This window comes from Pseudogymnoascus verrucosus, assembly GCF_001662655.1.
Source record: "Pseudogymnoascus verrucosus strain UAMH 10579 unplaced genomic scaffold scaffold_3, whole genome shotgun sequence".
NCBI lineage: Eukaryota > Fungi > Ascomycota > Leotiomycetes > Thelebolales > Thelebolaceae > Pseudogymnoascus > Pseudogymnoascus verrucosus.
The window spans coordinates 49,694-71,894 of NW_017263654.1; the positions used below are offsets into that span (position 1 = coordinate 49,694).

Here is a 22,201-nt window from a genome sequence, read left to right on the forward strand (position 1 = left end):
AACATTTTGCCGTGTCTCCAACATTTCTCTAACATCTCCACTTGCTCCCCCGAACACAGTTAACCCGAAATTTACATCCACCAGAATCGAACATGGGTGGGATGATTGGTAAATCTGTAACGCGAAATTCCACTTATTCTCCCGTTTTCCACCCACAGCCACGGAATTCAGTCAATCAATTGCTAACTCGGCTATGATTGCACTATAGTACGCGTATGTGGGGTCAGGAACAGGGCTGTGGGAGGACTACAACAGCCCTGATGGGGTTCTTGATGCCCTCATCCTTGCTTTTATTGCATCTGCACTACTTTAATGCCCGTCAGCAACACGATATATCGAGTTTCATATCTTGCTTAGACCCCAGCAGGGCTGATACTACGGCAGATCCTTGGAAGGGATCATCATAATTAGCATGATTGTGATCTTAGGTCTGCCCTGGATGGGGCTGCCCTGGAACTCCACAGGCCTTCCACTGGCCTTCTATCCATAAACTTCCTTTGGGCTTTTGTGACTTGACTGTTTGTTGTGTTGACATTTACAGATGCGGAAACATTGAGCTGGACTGTTTCTGCCCTGTATTTCTCAGCTCTGAATAAAGATGGCGACTCTTGATACTCTTACTCCAAGCGGAGATCAATCAAGCTTTAAGGCTCTGCCACAGCCTCCGTCCGGCATCGTCCGTGACCAAACATCGTCGTTTCAGTCGCAAACACCGGAAGCTCCGGACGACGACGATGAGATGCCCCTTCCAAGGCCTGATTCTCTCCTTGCAATGGTGCCTGACCGTGCACCGCCACGGAAATCTGTGCTGCTCGAGCATGTGAGGAAACCATCTGCTAGTGGTTCTTCAGTGTACTCTACACATACAGTCGGGACAATTGGGGACCGTCGTAGCTGGACAAACTCTCCGGAACGAAGGGAATCCGCAAGCTCTCTCGTCTGGGAAGAGGAAGAGGCCCATACCAAACCCGTGTCTGACTCCCCAGTGCTGGGAACTAAGCAGGAAGACCACTTTGAGTTGGAGGATATTCTCAAATCGACACAGATAATGCACTCCAATTCCATCTCCAGTACAACGTCATCGGGACGACCAGAACTTTGGCGTCGTAGGTCCCAAAGAAGTGACCGAAGCGTCAAAATTACCGATTTGAAGTTGGCAAATAGTAATGGCTTCACTGCAAGCCAGTCTTTACGGCAAACAGAGGCGGCGTCTGATGCTCCTCAAATTCCTCTCCCAGCAGTTCCAAGGAAAGCACCCCATCGACCCGCAGTAGGGCTCCCTTCACGGCCGACACAATTTATCAATGAGAAGAGCATGCAGTCAAATGCACAGCCTGAACAAGACGCACGACAATACAGTCATCCCACGACGCAGTATTCACAACTTGCGACGGGACTGGCTCCATACAACCTGCCGGCGATGCAAAGTCAGGACAACCTAGAACAAACACAGCCTTTCGCAACAAAGCAGAGCGTGAGGAAGCCGGTCGCTCTCCGTCCAGCTCCGCCACAGCCAGAAAAGCCAGAAACTATGGGCGCACGGCTCTCGAACTTTAAGAACAAGTTTCGCTCCACGGAGCAACTTAACCAACATAGGGATATCCAGACACCAGGCCACACTCCACAAGGATCTCTTGATACTGTTAGCCCCAAGCCTACTGGCTTGATGGGTATATTCCGTGGCACAGAGGATGAGAGCGTGCCAGCTCCTTCAGAGACCAAAGGGAGTGGCTCTGCATTCTCAAAGATAAAGCACAAACTTCGCTCATCCGATGCAGAAGATAACTCGTCCCCAGACCTCTCATCGCCAGAAGGGTCAGGCTGGAACCTGTCGAAGCTGAAGAACAAGCTTCGCAACTCCGGAAACGCAGATGAAGCTGCAGCATCTACACCAACACGCACCCAGCCAACAATCACCCGGCTCCCTACCCCCGACTACCAAAAGCAGGATCCAGCACCCGCACCCCTGACACCACTCATCCACTCCCCCTACTCCCCCCAAATCTCCCCCGACGACACACAATCCCGCCCCGGTTCCGGCCATGGCAGTCGCCCACCCAGTCGCGGGAGACAATTCTCCTTCTCGCAACGCCCGAAACTTCCACCAACGGCTGCATCGACATCAAGCATCCAAACCATCGCAAATGCATCCATCATCGACGGGAAAACATCCCCAGTCGACCCGGCACAAGCACACATCCATCCCCTCCTCCGCACAAAGACCAGTCCCTCCGCCACCGACCTAACTCTACCCACACCCCCTCTCCTCCGCATCAAGACCAGCCCCTCCGCCACCGACCTAAATCTACGCATGGTCTCCGCGGCACCTCCGCTACCACAACCCCCCACCATCGCCGTCTCAAGCCCCCGCTTCTCTCCCCCAGCTACACGCGCTTCTCCCCCAGCTACACGCTCCTCTCCCCCTGCCACACGCGAACCACCCCGCGGTCGTGCATCCAGCCCCAAGCCACTCAGCCCCATCGTCACCGGCGCTGCCAAAACCGGTGCCCCGGGCTCCAAACCTCTCAGCCCTGTTACCACGCGCCAACCACCCAGCCCCTCGACCCTCAGCCCCGCCTCCGAAAGCGCATACAAACTCCAAGTCCCCGGAGAGATCAGCAAGCGCATGACCACGATCCTGGAGTCGTCTCCCTTCCTCCAAATCGCGTCTACGGACCCTGATGACGAAGAAGTGTACCCGGCGCCCGCGCTTGCGGAGACTCAGGTGAGGTGTTATCAGGCACATCGGGTGATGCATCGGAGCAGGAATGATGTGTATGCGCTTGCGTGTGGAGTTTGTGGGGTTAAGGATCGCGAGGGGAGGTGGTGTTGTGCGTGGTGTGCGGTGAGGTGCTGTGAGGGGTGTTTGGACAAGGTTAAGGGGGAGGGGTTGGCTGGGGAGAAGGTTATTGGGGGTGGAGAGACTGTTGGGAGGGCGATGGTGAGTGTTTGAGATGAACAACGTGTCGAGATTTTAAGGGAGGCACTAGGTGCGATGACGAAAATATAGAAGGGGGTAGACTGGCGTTTTGTGTTGTTTTTTGGGAAAGGAGGGGATTGGGTCAGGCGGAAAATGGAAAAGGTGGACAGGTTGGAACAAACGGGGGGTGGCTTTGCTGTATATACGGAATGCCCTCGGCCTGGCGCGGAGCGAGCAATGATTTGTATGATACATGAGCTATATATATAGATATACATATCGATGACTTTTGAAACAATTCATAAGCTATATCTCTAAGTTTGTATCTGAGTCGCATATAAGGGAAGCGACGACCGACTCGAGAAGGAAAGAGCGACCGACTCTAGAGGGAAGGAGCGTTCCTTCCTACTAGAGCTTTACAGTTAAAAGGAGAAGGAACGACCGTGGGTAGCCATATTTTTTATTTTTCGTTCCTTCCTTATATGGATGAAAGGTTTACATTTTAGATTTATACGGTGCTGCCTGGATGAAGATGAGGGGATTGTTTTATACCACTACGTATCACATTGCAACATGCAATAGGCTCGAATGGTGGCCAACAAAATAAATTGGTGAAGCTACACTTGTTTCGACCAACAGCCTCATCATCTTCAAAGGCCAGCGTAAAATATGAGTGGCGGATAGCAATGCTAAATAACTCCCTTCACAAATTCTCACTTCCCCCCTCCCATTACCACGCTTCGTTGCGGTACTGAGCCCTTTATCCCCTCTATTTCAAGCCAACAAGCAATCAAAAACCACTGAGAGCTCATGATGAGGGAAGCGATAGCATTCCTCCACCTCCCCTATCCACAGCCGTCCTGTCTTATCCGGCCACCGCACCTGCAAAATGACATTGCTCACTAAGAACCATCATTCCCAGAGGCAGAGCTCACAAGCTCCCCCTTCTCGGGTAGCTCACCCCCTCCACCGCCGCATCATCCACAAACCAGCTCACTCTATCCCCACCCCCTTCATTAACAAGCGCACACGGCAGCCCCGTCCCATCCTCAAAGATCTGCTTCAGTACCTCCTTCTTTCCCCCTCCCGTCGCCACAAACGCAATCTTGACCGCATGATTCACCACCGGCAGCGTAAGCGTAATCCGCTTCGCCGGCGGCTTCGGGCTATCCTCAATGGACGCGACCCACGCGTCCGATTCGCGGAGCAACTCATGGCCCGGGAACAGCGAGCACGTATGCCCATCTGGTCCGCAACCAAGCAGGATCAAGTCGAAGATAGGCAGCTTGACAGAATCGCGCTGCGCGAAGTTGCGCACAAGCAACTTCTCGTACTGGTCCGCCATCTCCTGGACGTCATCAAGGTGCGCGACATCGATGGGGTGGACGGCAGGGGCGCCGAGCTCGGCGGGGATCTTGGAGAGGAGCTCGGCTTGGAGGAGGGCGTAGTTGGAGTCCGCGTGGTCGAGGGGCACGGCGCGCTCGTCGGCGAAGAAGATCTCCCACTTCGAGAAGTCGAGGGTGTCCTCTGGGGCGGTGGAGGGGGGGAGGAGAGCCGCAGCCAGGGTCTTGGGGAGGGAACCGCCAGAGACGGCGACTTTGAAGGTGCCGTGCCTGCTGATGCCGGAGTTTTGGGCTTGCACGACGTAGTGGCGCAGGCCGGGGGCGAGGTCGTTGACGGTGGGGAAGGAGTAGAGGTTTGGTTGTTTGCCCATCTTGGCGCTTTGGGTTGAGGGTCTTCGGTGTGTTGTGGGTGGGTGTCTCAAGTAAGAAGGATGAGGCAGGGAAGATCTTTGGGGAAATGATGTATCCGATAGAGGATGGGAAGGCCCGAGGGTGTTTAAGACAGCTTTTCCAGGTCGGTTGGGGTTTGGTGGTAGGCTGCAAACGGAGAGATTATGCAATCGAGGGAACCCGCTTTTGAGAGCTTCCGTAGCCTTGCTTGGCCTGGTATTTTTCCGCTTGGCTGTAGATTGTTCCTCACGTTCGAGTCCGGAGAGTATGGGGTTTGGTGAAGCAGTGCAGGATCAAGTTTATAGAAGTGTGAGACAAGAGAATATGGAGTGAAGAAGAAGATGGGATGTTCCTTGGGCTTGCAGAGTGGCGTCGTTGCACACAAACAGGCAGAATCAGGGTAGTTGGGGGTGGTTGGTGGCAGTCTGTAAATAATGAATAATTGAGTGGTCGCGGGGTCCTTTCGCCCTAGCGTGGGGTAAGTTTAGAGTGTTACAGCACAACAGTAGTAGTAGTAGACGTAAACTAGGCTAGGCACAAGGAGATGAGTACCCCTCTTCTGCGTTGTCTTTTTGATGTTTGGGGCTGTAGGATTTATGTATAATATTACAAAATATATATATCTATAATAAATAGAAATATAAGAAATATTTGGACACAATACATACGCTCATCAGCAAAATAGAGGGAACTACGTAGGAAAATAGCGAAAAGGTACAAAAATAAATAAATAAAAAGGTCCCAATCATCATGACGACTACAAGGGAGATACGAGATAACGAAATGCCAAGCCCAAGGATTATGCCCTTAATTTCCAGCAACCCGCCAGCCAGCCCGTCATCCCACGTGACTTGATTATTCACCCCTCATTACACGTGACTAGAAGCGAGGTTTTACCGAATACCGGATATACTGCTCTATATATATATACTGCTGAGAACAGCAGGAATCAACAGCTTCATCTCCATGAACTAGAACGCCAGTAAGTGCAATGCGGAATCCCACGTGTTATATACATTCCGCCCGTATGTGCATGCTGCCGCCCACCCCATAACCCCCCATCTAAGTGATCTGTCTAATGCCGTTGACCTCCGGAACCCCGTTAGGTTGTTCATTCGCAGCCATCTCATGCGCCTTACTTATCTCATGTACCATGCTCATGCCATTGACCATGCTCACCATCGCCGCCATATCCACTCCATTCGCAGCCACCTCCTCCTCCTTCTTCGCCTCTTTCCTACAGCGGTCACACATGCAGTATCCCCCTAGACTGCCCTTCGCCCACTCCCTGCGCTCCTGAACAGGAAGCTCAATGTCGCAGTAATGGTTCATGATTTCTTCTCCTTTAGCGACGCCCGGGCTCCGCCCGTCGATTCGCTCGCCTCTCGCCCACAGCTTCATCCGCATGCCCCACTCCCACTGCACGTTCGGGTCGCAGTCGTGGTTCGCGAGGCACCACAGGGGGTGCACAGCAGCGACCTCGGGACGCCCGTCGAGCTTGTTAACGCGCGCACTTGCGGTGCCGCGGAACTTGGAGTACAGGGTGTTGAAGATCCATAGGTCGTACTTGTCTAGCTCCGCGAAGACGTCGATTTCCATCTTCTCCAGCATGTCCAGGGGCCCTGTGATGTTGGCGCGGAAAGAGAAGGGCAGTGTCCATACCGGAGGTGGACCGGCTTGAGGGGAGTATGGGACAGCGTTCGAGCTGGTCGGTAGGAAGTCACCCCAGATGTATTTCACCTCCTTGAGCTCGAGTGGATGGATATCCTGTGTGGCGGACATAGCGAGCGCGCGCCCCAGGAGGAGCAAGTGGAGCATGTTGGCGGTTTCCCTTTGATGGGTGTTCTTCGCAATCCCATCAACTTCCCGGTCACACACGGCCGGATGGTAAGTCTCCATCGCGAAGTCGTGGCAATCCTGAGAGCAGTATACCGTCTCAACGCACTCCTCACATGGCACACACTGCTCCTCGGATCCAACATCCGGGAGTTCAGTGCTGCACGCATCGCAGAGCGGGTATACCTGCGAGTTGTTGACTGTCAGGGCCGAGATCTCGTGGAGCACCGTCTCCATCGGTCCAATATCCTCCTTTGCAAAGAGTCCGAGTTGCTTATTCGTCGGCATAGTGAAATCGGTATCTATGCCTGTAACCAAGGCGTCTCCCAAGGTAGGCAATTCCGTAACCAAAGCGACGCATTTCGGCGCCACCTTGGCCAGCTCAGCGTTCAAAAATTCGAGTGTCTCCTCGGAATATCGGTCGGGCTCGTAGTCGTTCCAGGGATAGACCTCGCGCCTCACGAGGCCCTGGTCAGGGAAGTCCTCCGGGTTGACCGTCTCCGTCTTCAGTCTGCGCCGCGCGAGATTGATGATGTACTCCTGCGCCTGTGTCAACTCCTCATCCCCCGGTGCCTTCTCCAGTCCCCTCTCACAGAACTCATGCGCGCTCTTCAAACACCCACAAAGCAACAGACTAATAGCCAAAATGCGATAGCACCTCGTACTCGCCACCTCCAACAGCGCCGTAACCCCCTCTCCACCCCCCTCCCCCAGGATGCCCCTCTCCTCATGTCCCCTCAGCGCCTCCGCCGCAACCTCATGATACTCAAAGCCCTCATCCCTCACCTCGTCCGTGAGCAGCAGCGCGCGGTACGCATCCCCCGCCGCGAGATCGGGGTAGCCGAGCTCGGAGTGCGCAACGGCGCGCTCAATGTATAGAACGAGGTCGTAGGGGCTATCGCGCAGACTGCGCGTCAGGCGCGTACGTCGAGCCAGGAGTGCGGTCGTCGCCATGTGAGCGCGCTGGGCCTCCTCGTCTGACTCCGTATCCATGCTCGACATGGCGGGCGGGGTGGCGCGCGCCCGGGACTCCCTCCCTCAGAGAAATTTCTCGGCAAATTGGGGTTAGGGTGATTGGGGGGATGGTGGGGGTTTTGGTGGGGGTTTTGGTGGGGGGTGATGGGCGGTGGTTGTCGCGGCGATAAGAGATAAGGCGAGACGGTGCGTCTTGGGGGGGTGGTTGACACCGAGCTTGATTTTCTTGGGTGTTCTTGGGTTCTCTTGGGTTGTCTTGGGCGGGCTTGGGACGCCTAAAAGCGCCTGTGAATAGCCCCTAGACAGAAGATCGGAGTATAAGCTCCAAATCTGCCGTTAATGCAGAAGAAAAGATCTGAGAAAAGTGCATATGGGCTGCCATCTTTTAACTGTGGCGTCCTTCATAAAAAAGTTGCACGGCCAACCCGTCGTCATGACGTCAAATGCCCCTCTTGAAGAGTCGCCACCAGCCACAATAGTATTAAATCGAGACGGTAAAGCCACAAGTCAGGTTCATCGGTTCACCAGCCAGGGGAGGAATCGCGTGGAGTTTGCCCTAGCAAAAAACCATCCAATTAACACAAGTCAAGCCGGTTTATATACTCTAAAAGAGGTCTAGACATTCTATATAGCAATTTTTCCACCATGACGAGGCTCGGCCCCCCCGAAAACCCGCTTCTATACCTTGATATCACTCAGTTTATCCACATAGTACGCTGGCACCGTCTCCGCGCCCTCAACCTCCCACTCCTCCTTCTTGCTCACGCCGGTAAGCACCGCCAGCGTCCCGCCCAGCCGCCCCTCGATCCCGAACTTGATGTCAGTGTTGAGTCGGTCGCCGACCATGCAGGCCTTTGAGCGGTCGAACTGAAACTTCCCTTCTATGCTATCCATCATGGCTTGACTCGGCTTGCCTAGCGCAATGGGTTGCTGACCCGTCATGTTGACGAGGGGGATGCTGATGGAGCCCGCGCCGGGGAAGAAGGTGTGGTTGCTAGGCAGCGTGCTGTCTGTGTTTGTAGCCAGGAACTTAGCGCCGCGACGGAGATATTGGTATGCCACTGCTAGCTTGAGGTAGTTGATGTGGAAGTCGAGGCCGGCGAGGACGATGGCCACGTCGTCGTCGAGCATGGAGCCGTCTGCCATGGCGGTGTAGTCGGCCGGGGTGATGTCGCGGCGGTAGGCGGGGTCAGTGCCGCCAATGAAGGGGACGCCGCATTCGCGGAGCTCGGTCTCGATGCCTGCTTCGCCGAGGACGAAGACTTTGTTCTTGGGGCCGGGGAGGTTCATGATTTTCGAGATGTAGATGGCGGAGGAGTAGGCGGAGGCGAAGATCTCGTCGACGTTGCTGGGGATGCCCATTGCGGTGAGTTTTTTGAGGTAGTCACTGCGGGACTTTGTGGAGTTGTTCGTGACGAAGATTGTCTGCTTGCCTGGTTCTTTTGTCAGCCCTGATAGTAGTTATGCTTGAAGCCGTGGTGGAAGGACTGGCACATACCCCGCGACCTCAATAACTCCAATGTATCCACGACCCCCTCAAAGACATGGTCTCCAGACCATAAAACTCCTGATATCAGTCAATAACTGTAAAGCCTTGTATTCGCGCTGGCTCATATACCGTCGCAATCGAACAGAAACACCTGTTGCCAGTATCAGCATAAATTACCCCTCATACCCCGCCATGCACCAGAGACCCACGTCAAACTTATCGATAAACTCATTGATCGCCGCCTTATCGCCAGTCAGGTACTTGGGGAGCGCGTGAGTAGCCATGATGGGCCTGTAGGGAATGCAAGAGAAAGGGTATGAGTAGTAGGTCGCAGAAGGTGTCGGCGGGTTCTGACGTTGAGTAATTTATTGGCGGCTTCGTCGGCGAATTACCGGAGCAAATATTGGCAGCATTGGCACCCCGGGCCGCTGGAAACATAATTTTTGGCTTCACACAACAACACACCTTACCATGGTTTTTAGAAACTTTAATTGCTAGTTAGGGTTCTATACTGTAAGTTATATCCTCGCCATTATTTCGAAGCTGGACTCCCTCCCGTGCGACTCTAATGGCGTCCCCGCCTCCCCCCGCCATCTCCCCAGGCGACCACGCATGCGGGGGTGGAGGTTAGGATTGTGGAGAGGATGGGGGAGCGGATATTGGAGGTTGCTACTGCGAGACATGAGCTGGGTAAATGATGAATGTCTCGATTTGATAGAGCACCTGCATTGTATTGGTTTTGGCTTTTTGATTACTGGTGTATTTAGAGCGTATTTGAACCTTTGTGTAACTGTTATTTACATTTATTTTAGGGTCAAGCTTCCCTTGCCTTACAGTAAAGCTATCAACATACACAGGTAGTCTGTGTGATAAATTCAGGTATGGTATCAAATCTCATCATTCCACCCCACGCAGCACTCCCAAGATGCAGGCGTACTGCATACCCCACTCGTTGATTTAACGTTTTGTGTCACCACACCCTACTATGTACTCTCCTCCAATTTGTCGCCCAGGACGCCGCTCAAAGACTGGGAGATATCAGAACCAGCCGACCCTAGCTCAGCGACAATATCATCCATCCGCCGCCTCTTGCGCCTAATATCCTTCAGCGCCGCTTCATACTTCGCGCACTTAGCTTTGAGCTGTAGTATAACCTCATCCGAGTGCCTTGAAGCAGGCAGATGTGTCACAGAGCCGCCAGCTACCGTACCCAGCTCCGCTCTCTGCATTAATAGCCTCTCTTTCTCCGCCAGGTCCGCCGCCATAATTTTCCGTTCCTCAGCAGCCATGAGTTCTAGACGACTCGCCATTCTCACAATTTCGACATACTGCTTCCCCTCCTTGACGCCCGCATTACGGTATTCATCCCTCGCCTCGCTGACGTCCGAGACCTCCTTTTCGAGCTCCGCGATTCTATCCATCAGCCTACTCCTGTCTTCGGAAAGGACGTTGACTTCGTTGTCGGCTACGACCTGCTTCTCTTCCAGCGCGCGTGACCGTGTTTGCGACCGAGATAATGCGGCGAGTAACTTGTCGTGCTCTTGCTGGAGTGTTTGTAGGGCGTAGGCTTTGACGGAAACCTCGTGCTGGAGAGTCGCAGTATGAGTGGCCACAGCAGGCGGAACTGCGCCACCTATAGCCCCTGAGCTGAATGACGATGAGTGCGAAGGAGATAATGACTGATGAGGCGGCTGGGGGGGCTTGTTTGCCGAAGAAGATGGCGGGAAGGTGGATGAGTCCGGTGATGACATATTATATGAGGGCGAAGAGTTGTGTGGCCTCTGTGGCGATGTAATGTGCCTCCCAGGGGCCGGGGGCGGATTCATTGAAGGGAGCTTGAACCCCGAGGACTCTGCGTGAGATGTCGAACTGAAGTATATCGGTGGTAATCTATCGGTGGTAGATGGACTTGCCGACGAGTGTCGGCGTGCATCCCCAGGACGGCCCTGATGCGTAGACTGGCGTTCCATCCCTCGCGTGTCCATATATTCTAACCGACGTCTTTTCGAGGCGTCGTCAGATTCCGACGAGAAATATCGTTCCAACGTCGGGGGGTTGTGTTCGAGTTTAATGTTTTCTAACGGTTTGTGCTGATGCCCCTCCTTGACCTTAACCAAATAGACCGGTCCAAGCTGGACTACATTTTTGGCAAGATCGTTTACTTCATTTAGTAGGCCAAGTATCCGATGTATTTCAGGGAAATTCGGAACATCATCGTGCACCGTCCCTTGTCTGAGGCACTAAGAAATGTTAGAAACTTCTACTGACGCTATGTCCACCATGTCCGCTCCGTGGAAGCTACTCACATGTTCATGGATTTCCTGATATGGCCCGAACGGCCCTAGTGACGTTTCGAATTTTTGTATCATAGAAATAAATTCCTTTATCTGAGGTCTGAACAAATTGCACTTCTCGCAGTTTTGTTCAAAAAGTGAGACCTTTGCCGACGAGGACCCACGGCGCGGATCTGCGGCCCCCAACTCCTCCGCAGCAAGCGTATATGACGACCTCCTCGTATCTTGACTTCCCTGGTACATCGTTTCTATTTCAACCGATCAGCATTCGCAACTCACCGCCATAATTTTGCGACTTACCATTTGAAGACGACGGAGGATCGAAATTTGTTTGGAAGCTAGAGCCGCTACTCTCGCGACGGTATTTTGTCCATGGAGGCTGTGACGGAAATGGAGCCGCATTATGATCGGGTCTGCCTAGTGGCGCATCGCGAGAGTCTACAGGCTGCCGTCGCTCAGCCCCATAGCTATCCTCCAAGCCAGTCCCATACCGGGCTGGCTCTGGCTTCGCAGTCCAACCCTGTGTCTGTGCGCTTGTATCCCAACCAATTTGTTGGGCAGCTGTATCAGACGACCTCCGCGCGGTATGTATCGGTCCACTGAGATGTCGGAAGTGCGAAGGCGGTTGGCCCTCACCAGATCTCGGGCCGGCGCTGTGAGAGCTCGGAGAGGCGTCCCCTCCCTCCCATGATCGTTTGGCAGGTATGTTCGGAGTTGATCTCAGAGAGTCCCATCCAGGCGCGTCCATGACCAACAAGCCTTCCCCCCCCAAGCTACCCGGATGGGGCCGCGCTTGTGGTCTGTAGTAGGTCGTCGAATAAGCTCAGCCCTGCGGCGGAGCATTGGTTTGGGAGAGAGCCCTGAGAGCTCTTGGGGGCGAACTGGCAGTGACACACGTTAGCAACATGCTCATCGGCGACATTGGAGGTTTTCGGTGATCATACTTGTCCGAGGTGTATCCCATTCGGGGTAAGGTATGACGCTAGATGATTCAATGACCGATGGCCGCCTCATTGGGGTTGCTGGAGGTGTCTATCACACCTCCATCATCGGGAACTGCTTGGAGTAGAATAGAGTCGGGTATAGCAGAGTAGAGCAGGTGCAGAGGGAACGCGATTAATGAAGAACGGGGCTTGTGATTAGTGGGAATGATATGCAGCCAGCGTAGTAACTGCTGAGGTAATGATATACAGCAAGAGGCGGGCGGGCGACGGCAGTAAATATGAATTAAGCATTAAAAGCAGGGGAGGAGGAGCGAGGATGAGGGAAGAACGAGGCTGTATGTAGGAAGACACTCTTCTCTCTACTTTCAGAGTATGATTTGATTTGATTTGATTTGATGATTTGAGGAGGTTGCGCCACTTACACACGAGGCGGCTTTTGCTAATAACAAGAAGCTCTCTCACCACCACCCACAGTAACATAACAGTACATACAACAGTAGTGGAGAGTGAGATTTTCGGGGATACAGCTCAACTCCGAAACTCCTGACGGACGGAGGACCCTTTGGTGGCTCGATCCTATAAACGCCAAGACTCTGATGTATGCATGGAACGCGTAGTAGCGACCGAAGAGTAATCGGGTCACCGGGGGGTGTGCATGGAAGGAAAGACAAGTGGCAGACTATGCGCACACCCCCGAAAGGTCCGACGAATGGTTCCAAGAGGATTTCGAGAGAATTTCAAGTTATTTCAAGAGAACCTGTATGTGCTGACTCCCGTGACCCTGCGTATATTCTGGGGAGTAGATGCTGACTCTCGTGACCGGATGCCTCTTCCGCGGAGTAGTTTCGACCGACGTGACTAAGCCGTAGCATCAATGAAGCATACCGAGGAGGGGTGTCAGCACCAACCAGGCGTGAGCGTAACGCTTTGTAAGTTTATGTAAATGTCGTCTCAAGCCACTTATACCGCTCTTGGTTAATGAAAATAGATGACAAATTGTGGCGCTAATTCTGACAACCCACGTTGTGGATATCTGGGGAGAAACAATATCCGATGATCCCATGTGTCCCATACCCATAGCCGTATTTACTGCCCCTACCACTTTCTCTCGAAGTATAGCAGTATGCCCATCCCCATCCGCATCCCCATCATCATCAAATCATAAGCCAACCAACAATCCCGAAGTACGGCCATACTCCCCTCCCTCCTAAGTGGCCAGCACCCACTTCCTTCCTTCTCTTCCCTGAAATGTGTGCTTCCATATATCCATATCCAGTCCGCAGGCCCGCTCGTACACCGCACTATGGGCGTAAAGTACAGTAGGGCTGCGTCGGGGGGCTGATGATTAATCCAAACTGCGAGCTAGGTGTGGGTACTTGTGTACGTACGTGCATGGTATGGCGCCGGAGGATGGTAGCTCTTCATCCGCGGGATACAGAGAGAGGTCAGCATTGCGAGCTCTCGGGGGGTTATGCGGAGGGAGGTGACATGGTTTGCGCTTACTTCTGTACTTTGTGTAAGCCGTTTGGGCGTCTGACACGACGACCCGAACCCAAGTTGGGCCCAATGAATTTCCAGGTAGGTAGAGAGAAAGAAAGAAAGAAAGAGAGAGGTGAGAGGCTAATTGCGGTCTCATGGGGGAGCGAAATTTGTTCACGATGTGATGTGCCATCGTCTCTTGGCCTGCAATAGCAATAATAGTTGGGTTGGGGTATAATAGAATTGATTAAGCCATCCAGCCTGTCTTTCATGTGCTTTCCATCCCCCGTCTCCGGTCTACTCGAAACAATCTCTCCGCTCTGCACCTTGTACTATAACACATAAAAATCTTCATCTAGCTATACCTCCGACCCCTCTTCGACGGCGGTGGTGACGGCGACCTCGAATCCCTGTATTCGCGCCGTCTCTTTGGCGGAGGCGACGCGGACCTCGGTCCTCGTCTACGCGCTAGGCTCAGCGAACGCTCTGCTGAGGGAGACAACGACCGCGAGTCTGAGCGCGAGCGGCTAATGCTCCTTCCCCTCTTTGCAGCTCCAGAACGCCTGCGGGGACTAGCAGAGCGCGAACGACCGCGCGAAACTGGGCGGGCTGCTCCTGCTCCTCGGACTGGGGAGCGAGAGACCGATCGGGAGCGCGAGCGAGAGTAGGAGCGGCGGCGCGACCGGGAACGCGAGTGTGGGCGTGAGTATGACCGGCCACGCGAGCGGGAACGGGATCTGGAGCGAGAGCTGGAGTAGGATCGGGAACGTGAGCGTGAGCGCGAGCGCGCGCGAACGAGTGGCCGAGACCGAGAGCCCGACCGGGACCGTGATCGAGAGCGTGAATACGAGGAGCCCGTATAAGATGAGTAGCTCGATACGGAGCTGCCGTCTGATTCCGCCGCTGCGGCGGGGAGGGCAGGCAGCGCTGGCTTGGGCATGTTCTGTAGGTACTCGCGCATGTCCTCCGTAACTGCTCCCATGCCGATGCTGGTGAAGTAGTTGATGGAGAACCTCGTGTTGCGCGGGTTGTCGCGGGGGAATAAGCCTGTGAAGTTGGCTTGGTATGCGTCGTCCTTCAGACGTGCCTGGAGTTTCTTCATGCCCATGGCCTCCGCGAGGTCTTGGAACAGGATCTTGATGAAGATACGGCTACTTGACGTAGTCTCTTCCTCGTTCAAGTGGATAACGGTAAGGACATGCCAGCCAAGCGCGTCTGAACTGAGAAGGTGGCCGAAGAAACGGGCAATGTTCCTCAGTCGGTTGGTCTCATAGCGATGGATCGTATCGTAATACTTGGTAAACGACTGCTCGAAGAGATCGGTCCAGAGGCGATTGATTTTAGCAAATCGCTCGCCAATCAGACCGTAGAACTTTTGATATGTGCGTTCTTGCGAACAACACTCAACGATCATAGAGGGAAGCTCTGGTTCCTGCCCAGGAGGTAATGAGACCTTCATCAGTTTGTGACAGCACTCCTCCGGGTCGATACTGGACATGATCGTCAGGTATATCGTCCTCCTCAAATTCACAAGATCAGCATTGCTAGCATCCTTGATTTCCAAGGCCTTCTCTTCTTGTTTTTCTTCATCATCTTCGCTTTCGTCACTCTCGTCCTCGTCTTCGTCCTCCTCGTCACTGCCTTCCCCAAGAATTTCCGCCTTAAGACGCTGGTACGCCTCCTCATGCTCTTCCCACTCTGGATCAAACTTGAAAATGTTCAAGCCATCCTGGACGTCGAGCTCATCATCCAAGCTCGTACGGTGTGTAATTTGATCTTCCTCCTCCACTAAATCCAGTTCCTCCTTGATAGCCTGATTATCCTTGTATTTGTCTTTCCGGACTTGAAACAACACCTCGATCATATATTGGACTCGCTTGTCGATATCTGCCTCGTGGAGAATGCTTCGGAACTGGTCGAAAACAGCCAATGCAATGGGACCGCTCATCTCTTCCAAATGCTGGCCTACCTCGCGAGTTAGGCCAACGGCGATTTCAACGCTGTCATCCGTAGGTTTGTGTAGTAATAAGAGTAGTATCTGGGCGGCGATCATTTCGTGCGCCACCTGTTGGTTGCAGAGATGTGCGATGAAGGTGGAAGAAGAGAGGCAGACAGCCTTGTCGTTTCGTTTGAAAGCTTTCCTGAATTGTATAATAAGTCTTGTAAGGAGCAGCTCGCCTACTTGCGGCAGCTTCGTGTTCACGATAGCTGCCATAGCTGCATATATAGGAGTAAATGGCAAACTGGCAGCCTGCGCCTTCATAATGCTTCGGCAGAACAATCCACGCCCTCTCACAAGGTTCTCGCCGAAGAGTTCAGGCACAATGAACTTGATATTCGAGACGTTGACCTTGTTGATGAGACCATTAATAGATTTTTTGAGGGCCTCCCAGGCCATGCGCTGGTATTCCTTGCTCGACTTGTCGGTAATTTGCGACTGCAGGGCCCTTAAACGCGCAGGAGGGATGTATGTGCCTCCGGACCTCACATTCAATAGCTTTTCATATTCTGCCTTCGCAGCTGCCTGCTTTTCCTCTTCGGTCCTCACGGTTGTGGCTGGGCGGCCTCGAGAAGCCAATGGTTTGTCGTGTGATCGGTTGTGATGATCGCTGCGACGCGGCGACGTAGGTACTCTGTTTGGGGATCTTTCATCCGAGTGCCGTTTGGGCGAGGTAGGCGCTGGATCCTCCATAGTGAACTTGGCCTCGAAGCTGCTCTTGAAGGCTTTTCAAGGCGCACCTAAATCGATGGTCGATCGGCGATAAGGTGAGGAGGCGAATGGCAAGACTGTCGCGCGGCGCGACGGCCTCTGCGGAGTATCGCTTGACCACGAGTTCTAATCCGTTGCACGTGTTCGTACGAGGTCCTCGTCGATGGAGACACTATTACAGGCACTCCAGTTTAATTGTTGTCGTTCATTTGCAGTTGTGTTCTGTGCTTGTGTTCCAAATTATTATTTCGAGAGATGCAAGATCCAGCGGCAGCCTTACCTTTTGGGCTAGACCCCAATAGAGACAAGCTTAATGACAGGCAGTGTAGCGCGTCACGACCAGAACCCATGTAAATCGAGTAGGGAGCTTCGAAAACCGAGGGATCTGGACATTATTGAACTGCACTCAAGCAGCCAAAAGTAATTCAACCTCGAGTCGCAACATCGCCCTTTGCCATAAGACATTGAAGCGCTTCAGTTTGACTTCATTCTGTTGGCACTAATATTCTATTCTATTGCGACAATGGTTGGTACACCGAGACTCCCATCAAGTCCCTACTAACGTCTACTCCCTCAGCTTGACAAACTTGTCGGTCTCGCAATGCTCTTGGTAGCTTCTGCTGTGTTCCTCTACTATTCTATCTGGACGCTTCTTATGGTAAGTCGATGGCAAGATCAGGGCTCGAGGCACATCAGCTAACCTCTGGCAGCCATTCGTCGACCCCGATCAACCAATCCAACAGCTATTCCCACCACGAGTATGGGCCATTCGCATACCTGTTATCATCATTTTACTTGGATCAGCTCTTGTAGGATCATTCCTGAGCATTGTCATGATCCGAAGCAACAGAAAGAAGGCAGCAAAGGCGAAGCTGCCATCGAAGAAGAAGGCGTAAATCGTCGCGCCTGAGGCTACGTATCGACAGTTATTGTACTACTACGACTGCACTGTTACAAAATATCTTGCTCTGGAGGATAGAAAGCGGCGGCGGAGGAGACAAGGAAGAGCGCAGGATCCCTCAAACACTGATAGTGGTTGAGGCGCAACGGAGGAAGTGGTGTTGCGCAAATCATGCTCTCAAAGGCGCACCAGGTTGCTTGTGATGGACAACGCTGGTTCAGGGATAAAATTACAATATCTAATGAATATGTTTGATTTCCAACTCATTTTGGCTCTACCCTATATTCTAATATAACAGTAGATAATGTATTTGTAAACAAGTCCAAACACGAACAGCACGGTACTTACAGTACTTGTAAAGTGAAATGTGGCCACCGAGTTACTCACATGAGCAGTTGTGCCTGACATTGTCCGGAATGGATAAATGCCGCTAATTGGTGACTTACGGCAGGCCGCGCGACTGTACGGGGAGGGGTCCAGGCGGGCGCCGCTGTCGCCAAATGCCCCGCCCCTCCTTGTGGTCGCAGCTTATCATCCACAGTCAGGCAAGTCACAAAGGGCACTCTGCTCTTCAAACCACAACACTTACAAACGATATCTAGAAGAATATAAAGTCGCCGGTCGCATTCAGGAGAAATACTACTGCTCGGAATACATCACTCACAGTCATTTGAACTTCACCAACGCTCTAAAACCAACGACGCTGGTAAGCCGGGATCAGTGCCACCTTGGCAGACCCAGCCGCCCATCAGCTTGGACAGCATCGTACGCCCAACTTCATCGCGTTTCAACTCTTCCTGGCGCGGCTGTAGCCAGGTTTTACCTATATACAGCTTCTATCAAGTCTTTGAATGACCCGTTCGACTGAGAAAGACAACAAACCTGCATCTGTTATCGCATCGCTGGCTCGGAAACAGTCACCCCAGTCGTCATCTCCCTCAGCCACCATTCCGACCAAGAAGGAAAGGAGAAATGCGGCGGCGAAGGATAACAGTAGTGGAGGCGCTACGGCAATAAATATTGCATCTAAAGTACTGTAAGTAAAGACATGTGCCAGACCGCCGTTGAAGGCAGCGCCCCATGAAACAAGGCCATACTGATCGTATAACAGAGACGACAATAAGCCAGCAACTCCTTCGCCGCCGACATTTACACCACCGGTCTCTGACGTTAAGCCGGTTACTACTGCGACAAATACAAATAGGCCAGGAATAACGTCGCCGTTGCTGGACGCTCTACCATCCCCTGACTTTGGCCAGTCTATGGGACGGAGCACCACGGAATGGGCCAGAAACATCCCATCGTTCTCGAGCTCTCCAGGTAATCTCATCAACCCCAGCGACACTCCGCCGACGGTTCCATCGTCTTATGATGACAAAAATACACTTGCTGAATGGAATCAACGAGAGCGGAAAGGCGTAAATGGCCATAACCCATCCGCGTCCCCACCCAGCTATCGCCGAAGGCCAGTAAGCGTACAGATCGATGGGCACAATCCATTTGAGGACAATATGTCACAAAGAGGATCCAGCATGCATCGCAGAAATTCTACCTATTCTCAACAGTCACAACGCTTTGGCCCCCATCCTCCGCTTCCCCACCAGGCGCAGCCGCATTTCTATGGTGCGCCAGACATCAACTTAGGATTACCGATTCGCCGCATGGGCTTAAAGCCAGGCTCGCAAGGCTACTTCTTTGGTTTGGACAGCATTAATACATCCAGAACTGGCTCAAAGCACACTGAGAGTGTGGTCATATCTGGGTTTGAAGGGGGCCTGAGCGTTCATGCAATTTCGAAGTCGGGAATCACCGAGATATCGACTCTCGACGGCCTACGCGGCGGTGTCTATAGCGCGAAGATTTTGCCGTGGACAGTGAAAGGCGAACTCTCGGGCGGCTTTCCTTTGGTCGCTGCTGTGGTACATGGACCTGCATTCTATGAGAATGGTGGGGAACAGGGTTCACTAAATCTTGGAGCCACAGAACCGCCGGCAGAACAGACATCTGGCAGTATTGGCAATTCATCAAGAGGTCATCGTATGCAAGGCGGCTCGACTAGACACTATCAAACAACAGTGGAAGTTTGGTCGCTGAGCACGAAGAGATACGTGGGAACACTTCTCTCTCTTCCAGAGACGATTCTCCCAATACCGATCACAAGCCCGCATTTCGTCCCTCCAGCACCAGCAGGTGCTTTGACGGTAACTGCAGATGCAGGAAATATTGTGGTTTCATCAGGAATCACTGGCGAGCTATGGGTTTTTCGTCAAATAAAGATCGACAACGATGCGTCAATGAGCTTTCGATGTCTAGGCAAGTTCTGGACTACAATTCAACAACCAGCCCCTTATGAGCCATCAGCCCAGCCTGATTTCGGGGATGGTGACGGCCAGTTCAATGAAGCCAGGCTGAATAAATTGCGTCCAAAGTCGACGTTATTTTCACTACGAGGGCGATGGCTGGCTTACAGCCCTTCTAGTGCAATGAACCAAGTGTCGCTAAGAGCGCGTGTTGACATCTCGAAGTCGAACACTAGAATACCTGGACTGAACACTTTCGCACCGCCACAAATTCCCACGGCTAACTGTGCTGTTGACACGCCCCAGGGGGAAGAGTTCTGGGGCCGTTTGCGACGCCAGGCAGCTCAGGAGGCTATCAAGGGTGCAAAGTGGGTTGGGGACCAAGGATCAAGGGTATGGGCGAATTATTGGAATAAACCTACCAATAATGTAAACGGAAACTGGCAGTCATCGGGCCAGAAGGAGCCTCTTCCTGACTTTCCACCCACGCATGGAGCCGCCTTGCAATACGATACGTCACAGTCCGACCCGGTTCTTATAACAATTGTCGATCTTGACAAGCTTGCAACGCTTCGGAATACGACATCTGCGACTATGGCCACGTTCAAAGTGCCTCTTGGCTGCAGTTATATGTCATTCTCTCCTACAGGTCTAGCCTTGTTTACCGCAAGCAACAAGGGGGATGTTCAATTTATCTGGGACCTGATGCGGATACAGCATACGAAGTCTTCAGCTTTGCAACCGCAGGCTCCTGGGCCTTCGCAGGGCATACATGTTCGGCAGATTGCTTCGTTTACTCGCCTTACAGTTGCGAGAATTGTCGATGTGATATGGACCATGCCACTTGGTGAAACGATTGCCATGGTCACAGAGCGGAACACGGTACATTTCCTCGATGTGCCACACAATGCCTTTATTTGGCCACCTCTCCGCCAACGGGCGAAAACGTCGTCGTCGGTGTACCCCTCAAATATCAGAGAGGCTTCTCCTTCGGCATCTGCAATGGCAAGTAACGTGGCTAATGCAGCTTGGAACCTCACTCAGCCGTTCTTAGCACGTCCACGCGGTGCAAGTGGCAGCTTTGGCCCTATTCCAAACCGAACAGGTGCCATTACTGCGAGCCTCACTGCAATTGCTGGCCAAGGTGGCAAGGCAATCGCTTCGGGGATAAGCAAATCGTTCGGTGCAGCGACTGGCACCATTCAACAATTCAGAAGAGCTGGCGACAACAAATTGCATCTTCCACAGACAGCATCAATTTGCTCGGTCGGCTGTGTGAAGTGGCTAGGCGGTCGCAGCAAACAGACATTTGCTGCACTTGTGGATGGCCATGTCAAGATGTATACGATTAAACATGTTAGGTCCAAGAGCAAGCCTGGTGTGTACCGTATCCACATCGGAACTGCTCCGGCCGATATCAGGATCCCATCGATCCCGGATAATAAGATAGCTCCGCTGATAAAGCGAAAGCTCGATCTGGCGGACGAAGAGGACCTCGAGGAAAGAGATGCGGGGGAGAACCGCATACTTCTCTCACGTCCTACGTCTCTACCTGCAGGACGCCCCATTTTAGGAACCGAGTCCTCCATTCCTCACGCTGAAATCGAGTCAAATGCACCTTATCAGCCATTCCACACAGATCCTCGAGTTACGCTATTTGCATACTCCGAGGTTTCACACCAGCTTCTATCTCCGACAACTTCGGCATTGTTTTCTCCTCCGCTTTCTACGGAGAAGGCTAACCGCCCCTCTAGTCAGCCATGGGTGTTTGGTGGCCCTATACATGCTGCCAATCTTCACGTTGGTAAAGAACACTCTGATGAGGACGCTCTCATGTCGTCCGAGTATCACCGCGCTTTACCAGCTGAATCCATGGAGCGAGTCACCACGAGAATCCCAGATGATTTATCGGAGCCCATCGTCAGCACCACCCGCCGGCGGAAGTCCTCACGAACCACTTCGGATCTACCAGATGATGAAGAGGGTTTCTTTGAAGATGATTGTACTGTGATTGATTTCGCGAGTAACAGAGTCTAAATGCTCAGAAAATCCTCACAAAAAAAACTTATGCATCTACGTCTTTATTTATTACTATCAGCATTGGTCGGTCGTTTGGTCATTAGAGAGCATCGGTTGTTCATCGAAATATTTTACTGCTCCAGAGCAACAATTATGCCCCTCAACTGGGCGATACATTTTTGGGGGTTGCTTTACATTCGTTATTGGTGGCTATGGAGTTGGACTGCGTGCGTTCGTACATATGGCTGCCTGCGTCTGTTCGGTGATTTGGATTGGATTGGGGAATTTTTTGAGATACCTAGGCTAGCTGCACGTCAGCCCTCACATTATAAAGTGAAATTGATCGTATTTATATCAGTCATCGCGTTTTGATACAGTTGCAATAGTGAAATGTATATATTATTAAACCAGGAACTGGTTCGCTTTCTTTATAGAAGGCTCCACAAGCCATATAAGCTACAGAGACCTTGAGTCTATCCACCCCCCAGTATCACATTAATACGCCGTCCAGATTCTAATCGTACCATCTAAGCCATACTCCAGAACCCCATAAGCCAGATCTATCCCATCGCCACCAATTAACAGACTCCATTGTTGTACA

The 22,201-nt window shown here is 52.6% G+C and overlaps 8 protein-coding genes across 8 annotated transcripts; 3 read left to right on the plus strand and 5 right to left on the minus strand.

Moving 5' to 3' along the window:
- The first annotated feature begins 85 nt into the window (after positions 1-85).
- Positions 86-3,622, plus strand: VE01_01018 (uncharacterized protein). Its single transcript, XM_018270546.2, has one exon. It carries the CDS (start codon positions 599-601, stop codon positions 2,951-2,953), a length of 2,355 nt encoding a protein of 784 aa, XP_018134455.1. The 5' UTR covers positions 86-598; the 3' UTR covers positions 2,954-3,622.
- Positions 3,398-5,113, minus strand: SOL1 (suppressor of los1-1). Its single transcript, XM_018270547.2, has one exon. It carries the CDS (start codon positions 4,632-4,634, stop codon positions 3,852-3,854), a length of 783 nt encoding a protein of 260 aa, XP_018134454.1. The 5' UTR covers positions 4,635-5,113; the 3' UTR covers positions 3,398-3,851.
- Positions 5,114-5,438: 325 nt separating this feature from the next.
- On the minus strand, positions 5,439-7,505 carry VE01_01020 (uncharacterized protein). Its single transcript, XM_018270548.2, has one exon. It carries the CDS (start codon positions 7,489-7,491, stop codon positions 5,716-5,718), a length of 1,776 nt encoding a protein of 591 aa, XP_018134285.1. The 5' UTR covers positions 7,492-7,505; the 3' UTR covers positions 5,439-5,715.
- A 515-nt stretch (positions 7,506-8,020) lies between these two features.
- Positions 8,021-9,301, minus strand: VE01_01021 (uncharacterized protein). The gene is made up of 4 exons (XM_018270549.2): positions 9,163-9,301; positions 9,083-9,104; positions 8,963-9,031; positions 8,021-8,897 (listed from the first exon to the last, which is right to left on the minus strand). The coding sequence occupies exons 1-4, from the start codon at positions 9,235-9,237 to the stop codon at positions 8,143-8,145; spliced, it is 921 nt and encodes a 306-aa protein (XP_018134286.1). The 5' UTR covers positions 9,238-9,301; the 3' UTR covers positions 8,021-8,142.
- A 635-nt stretch (positions 9,302-9,936) lies between these two features.
- Positions 9,937-11,995, minus strand: VE01_01022 (uncharacterized protein; the record flags this gene model as incomplete). Its single annotated transcript, XM_018270550.1, has 3 exons — positions 9,937-11,193; positions 11,260-11,495; positions 11,548-11,995. 3 exons carry the CDS (start codon positions 11,993-11,995, stop codon positions 9,937-9,939), a joined length of 1,941 nt encoding a protein of 646 aa, XP_018134287.1.
- A 2,030-nt stretch (positions 11,996-14,025) lies between these two features.
- Positions 14,026-16,362, minus strand: CWC22 (pre-mRNA-splicing factor cwc22; the record flags this gene model as incomplete). The annotated part of the gene is made up of 1 exon (XM_018270551.1): positions 14,026-16,362. One exon carries the CDS (start codon positions 16,360-16,362, stop codon positions 14,026-14,028), a length of 2,337 nt encoding a protein of 778 aa, XP_018134288.1.
- A 348-nt stretch (positions 16,363-16,710) lies between these two features.
- Positions 16,711-17,605, plus strand: VE01_01024 (uncharacterized protein). Its single transcript, XM_018270552.2, has 3 exons — positions 16,711-16,906; positions 16,958-17,038; positions 17,091-17,605. Exons 1-3 carry the CDS (start codon positions 16,904-16,906, stop codon positions 17,274-17,276), a joined length of 270 nt encoding a protein of 89 aa, XP_018134289.1. The 5' UTR covers positions 16,711-16,903; the 3' UTR covers positions 17,277-17,605.
- Positions 17,606-17,682: 77 nt separating this feature from the next.
- On the plus strand, positions 17,683-21,956 carry VE01_01025 (uncharacterized protein). Its single transcript, XM_018270553.2, has 2 exons — positions 17,683-18,317; positions 18,393-21,956. The coding sequence occupies exons 1-2, from the start codon at positions 18,133-18,135 to the stop codon at positions 21,616-21,618; spliced, it is 3,411 nt and encodes a 1,136-aa protein (XP_018134290.1). The 5' UTR covers positions 17,683-18,132; the 3' UTR covers positions 21,619-21,956.
- Positions 21,957-22,201: the final 245 nt, after the last annotated feature.